At 38.8% G+C, this 4,854-nt stretch overlaps 1 protein-coding gene across 5 annotated transcripts in view; it reads right to left on the reverse strand.

The window, feature by feature from the left end:
- Thw (chitin-binding domain protein thawb) overlaps window positions 1-4,854 on the reverse strand; it is a 37,190-nt gene that overhangs the window by 7,058 nt on the left and 25,278 nt on the right. For 3 of the 5 annotated variants that reach the window (XM_076424382.1, XM_076424378.1, XM_076424379.1), the window contains exons 2-6: window positions 2,843-2,898; window positions 2,504-2,544; window positions 978-1,131; window positions 850-897; window positions 97-212 (exon numbers count right to left, since the gene is read on the reverse strand). In XM_076424382.1, coding sequence (XP_076280497.1) covers window positions 97-212; window positions 850-897; window positions 978-1,131; window positions 2,504-2,544; window positions 2,843-2,894 — 411 coding nt within the window. In that variant the 5' untranslated portion in view covers window positions 2,895-2,898. The remainder of the gene's footprint in view (window positions 1-96; window positions 213-849; window positions 898-977; window positions 1,132-2,503; window positions 2,545-2,842; window positions 2,899-4,854) is intronic. The other 2 variants (XM_076424381.1, XM_076424380.1) reach the window with 2 other exon arrangements.

Genomic DNA, 4,854 nt, shown 5'->3' on the forward strand with positions numbered 1-4,854 from the left:
GCGCGAGCCAACGAATCGTGATTGCGCAACGGTGAATCGTGCATTTGATTAAGGTAATTACGTTGAGTAAGATATATTAAGCCGCTCATTACTTACTTGACAATTTGTCTCCAGATCCGCGTAGTAACCACCTTTCAGACCGCGACAGCTGAACGAAGTGGCGGGAATCGTCGTGAGAGCTGGAAAGTCGACACCAGGCTGTCCTGTCACGCCTATCGAAGAATGGAACAATAGATTTGGTCAATAAACTCTTACCAAGCCTCCATTTATCTCAACACGAAATCATAGAACCTCTATAGAAAATCAACGGAATAGAAAAGTAAGTGTCGGCAACACAGTTCCAATGCAAATTTCAAACGCGTGTTAAATTTCTAGTCGAATTATAGTTTCAAACAAAAATCGACGAAAAATTACTGTAAGCTGTTTGCTATTTATGCAAAATAGACATTTCGACATACGGGGTGCAATAAAAATGTATTTCTGCCCTCAATAAGTTTCACTATTTAAAAGTACATTCTGTTGTTTCGTGTTTCGCGTTATCATTCTTCCGATACGTGCATAAAATCCGCAGTTTAGTTATTTATGTATATGCGGCGAAATAAAAATCGTAAACAGTAAATGTAATAGAAGGTTCTCTAATAACAAGTTCGTTGAACTCGATTTTCTCGTTGTTTCCACTTATTCCCCCGGTTCCCATCGATCGATATCAATTTCCCGATCAAAGGGGATCAGTTGTCACATCGATCAGTTTCAAAAGAATGCTAACTAGATGCATGCGCTTCATTCTACTAGGTAGGAAGCTGGAAAGAGAAAGCGATGCCAGTGCTTGTACAATATTAATAATAATACCCGCTCCTTTGAGCCATTCCTTGAGAAGATCCGGGTTGCCGAAGAAGACTGAGAAAGAAAGTATTTTAGAGGCGGAACGGGGAGGGTTAATAGTTTGTTTCGGCGTTAGTAAGAGATGCATTAGGAACCTTGGTAAACTTGGTACTCGCCATTCTTCTCCGGCGCCAGTCTTTTTACGATTCTCCTCAGCGATTCGTTGCTCTCTGCCGATGCATCCACGCTCGACAGGTCCACCTCCGTTAGGAATTTCGGTAAACTTGCCCTTTTGTTGCTATTTTCTGACTGAATAATGGTACAGAAATGTTTAGTGGCGTCTCAGAGTCAAAATTTCTTTATTTTTCATTTTTTTTTATAACTTATTTATGGCGTTTTTCTGATTAAAATCACACTAAACACGATGTCATTTCAACGGTATTCAGCGGTTCAATTATGGCCTGGGCAACGAGTGTGCTGAACTCGATGACGTAGAGCGCTCCGATCGCCCGTCCGGGCAAGGACAGGCAAAATTAAACTATGTTTAGAGGAAATTTAAAAAACTTTCAAGCCCGATTACAAATTATTAATACAGTATTTTATCGATAATTGTCCCCAACACGGGTCTACCGAGGGTCAATTATCCGCCAGGGATACTATTCTTCGACTTCTGCCGAACGTAGAGAAGGACAGCAGGGCTCGAGAGGCGTCGGTCGCCGAGAAGTGTAAACATAACTAATCCAAAACAAAACATCTTCATTTTTCATTACTTATTAATGGGACTTTGACCAAAATATTCGCGGCATTTTTCTAAAACGATAACCAAGATAACGCAAAACGATACCAAATATGATATAATTCCAATTATATTTCCTTGTGTAATGAACGATGAAGGTTTTCGACGCGAAGAAGGACAGCGTATGCGAAAGAAAGAGACGCGGAGAGTCAAATAACTTCCCATACGCTGTTCCTCCTTCCGTTCGAAACTTTCATCGTCCATTACACAAGTAAATCTCATCGGAATTATATCACATTTGCTATCATTTTGCATTAGAAAAATGCCACGAATATGGTGGTCAAAGTCCTACCAATAAATAATGAAAAATAAAGAAGTTTGTCATTTGGATTGGTGTGGTCTCACCGATATACCAGAGCCATATGATGACATACTTCTCGGCGACCGAGGCCTCTCGAACTTCATGGCCCCTCAAGGGGGTACAACCCGCAGGAGTGGGGATAGTTCTGGAACACTTATCGGCCAGACATTTGGGACACATTCATCGATAAAATACTGTAATACTAATTATTAGAGTGAGAATTTTTATATAAAATCAAAATTTTCTGTACTAATAATAAAAAGGAGTTGAATAAAAAATTACTTTGTCTCTCAATACTCTTAATAAACAGAAGTAGCATGAAGTTTTGAAATTGCGTTTCCTCCATTCATTTCGATCGTTGATGCATAATATTCACAGTCTACTAATTACGTATTCTGCATATCTCGTTTTATAGAAATTTTGTGCTCTGGTATAAATTGAATGATATCTATGCTCATCGGTGATCATCGGTAAGATGCGTACGAGTGCTTCCGTTTGTCGATTAATTACATTTCTCTATCGCTTTCCACGGTTATTTATAGCAACGTGAAAATGTAAATGAGTAGCCATCACGTAATAGTCACCTCGGTTTTGCAGTAGCTGGGAACGAAACTAATCACTGAACCTGAAAAGCAGAATAGTATACATACATATTAGAATGAAGTTTTAGGAAACGGGTTACGTTCTTATTTCCATAGAATGTACAATGTCTTCTTTTCTCCGAATAGCGTTTGACGAAAGAGTTACCGAACATGCGGGGAATACGTGGAGAAATTTTGTGCGTAGATATACTAATTGTTCCTGGAGATCTGATCGGGAACAGACGTGTGAATCCTACGATTTACGTAAGATCTAGAATTCCCCGATGAAGAACACTCGGCTAGGCAATGGGAGAAAAAAAATTGGATGATTCTGATACTTACACAAAAATATGAGTATCTCAAAGTAAGCCATCGTTGACAGGTTCTTGTGCATGATTCTATAATAAACAAACAAGTAGAAACTATTAATATAAACTGCTCGCAAACTCTAAATTCAAAGATTTTTACATCTTACAATGCCCGTAGCTTTTTTATGCGTCGACCGATTTCAATGAAACTTCGTACATGTATACAACTTGCTTAGATTTACGAAACACGTGTTTGACATTTTCATTAGAGGCACAGATAGGGTTGCCAGATCTTCTATATTTGATATGAGTCTTTTATATTTGAACTTGATTTCCTACATCATATTTGAATAAAATATCATCTTTGTTTAGATAAAAAAGTTTAAAATGTGCTGTGTACCTCTTTTACTCGGACTCCTATATTTTGAGACTATCTCATATACAGGGTGTCCCAGAACAAGTGTCGTTCCTTGAAACGGGAGGTTCCTGAGACCATTCTAAGAGACATTTTCCTTTGCACCAATGTCAACTGCGGCTTTGTTTAGGAGTTATTAACGAAAAACACGGACCAATCAGAGCGCGCCCTGGTCCGGCGCGCCAAGCCGCGCCGGCAAGCGAGTGTCGCGGTACGCCGTGACATCGCATCGTGACGACGCGGCGGCCCAGGGCGCGCTCTGATTGGTCCGTGTTTTTCGTTAATAACTCCTAAACAAAGCCGCAGTTGACATTGGTGCAAAGGAAAATGTCCCTTAGAATGGTCTCAGGAACCTCCCATTTCAAGGAACGACACTTGTTCTGGGACACCCTGTATACATAATTGCAGTTTTCACTACTTCTTCTATATTTGGATAAAACATGTCTGGCAACCCTAGGCACAGATAAAAAATATAAAATTATGACCTTTACTTTTTCCTTCGCAATTGCGACCAATGATATAATTAAAAAACAATTATTTACGCATTAGCTAATAATCCAATCCTTCTTAACGAATTAACGTTTGAAAAAAAACGCAATCAGATACACTCCGCGACAAAACGATAAGACACCTCTAGATTTCTAATGTTTCTCAATGCCAATGATGTGTACAAAGATTTTGTATATAGATCTGTATAGAGTACATATCCTCTGTTTAGTAACATACGAAGTAACTGCTATTATTTACGTTGTGTCTTGGGAGTTATATCAGTTTACGTGAAAAACCGTTGCGTCAAAACGATAAGACATGGCGAAGAAGAATAGTGATTTAATTACACTGTCCAACACCTGTTCCACAATTACTGTTGGGTGGTTCTTATGGAGTTTTTTGCGCTGATTCCGAATCTGCCCTTAATTTTTCTCCTAGACGCACAGTTTTTGACAAACATGACTTTAAAAAAAAAACGTATTTTTCAACTTTAAACAAATATTGTGATGTTATTATAAAAGATATTGAATTGTTCGTTGCAGCAAAAGATTCTGTAGACTTTCCCGAATACAGTGATATCCAATATTAATACATTATGAATGTTTAAACATGTTTAAACAATCATTAAAGACGGAGAAACACGACTTTGCACCAATTTTTGAGGATATTTTTGAATTTATCTCGACAAATAAGGTTCCAGCGGAAAATTGAACTATATCACCCGATAGAGCAAAATAAAATCTAAAATATTAAATAGTATTTCAAATATTTTCTTCGCCAAATAATGCCCATCTCTGTTACTTCGTATGTTACTAAACAGAGGATACTCTATACTGATCTATACATATACAAAATCTTTGTACACATCGTTGGTATTGAGAAACATTAGAAATCTAGAGGTGTCTTATCGTTTTGTCGCGGAGTGTATCTGTAGAACGTAAAAGGATCCGCGAGTCTATTGATAACCCTTGAATTTGAACAAAGGTGGCCAAGGAAGAAACCAGCAAGGGATCAATTGCGATAATGGGCGCGCGGGATCGGCACGGAGTCGGGTTACCCTATGATTACCCGCGAGAACGGTTATCCTAATCAAAATCCTGGCCGTGGTAAGTGGGAGTTCTATTAACGGTCCGGGGGGGGGC

This window comes from Lasioglossum baleicum, chromosome 5 (assembly GCF_051020765.1).
Source record: "Lasioglossum baleicum chromosome 5, iyLasBale1, whole genome shotgun sequence".
NCBI classification, from domain to species: Eukaryota; Metazoa; Arthropoda; class Insecta; order Hymenoptera; family Halictidae; genus Lasioglossum; species Lasioglossum baleicum.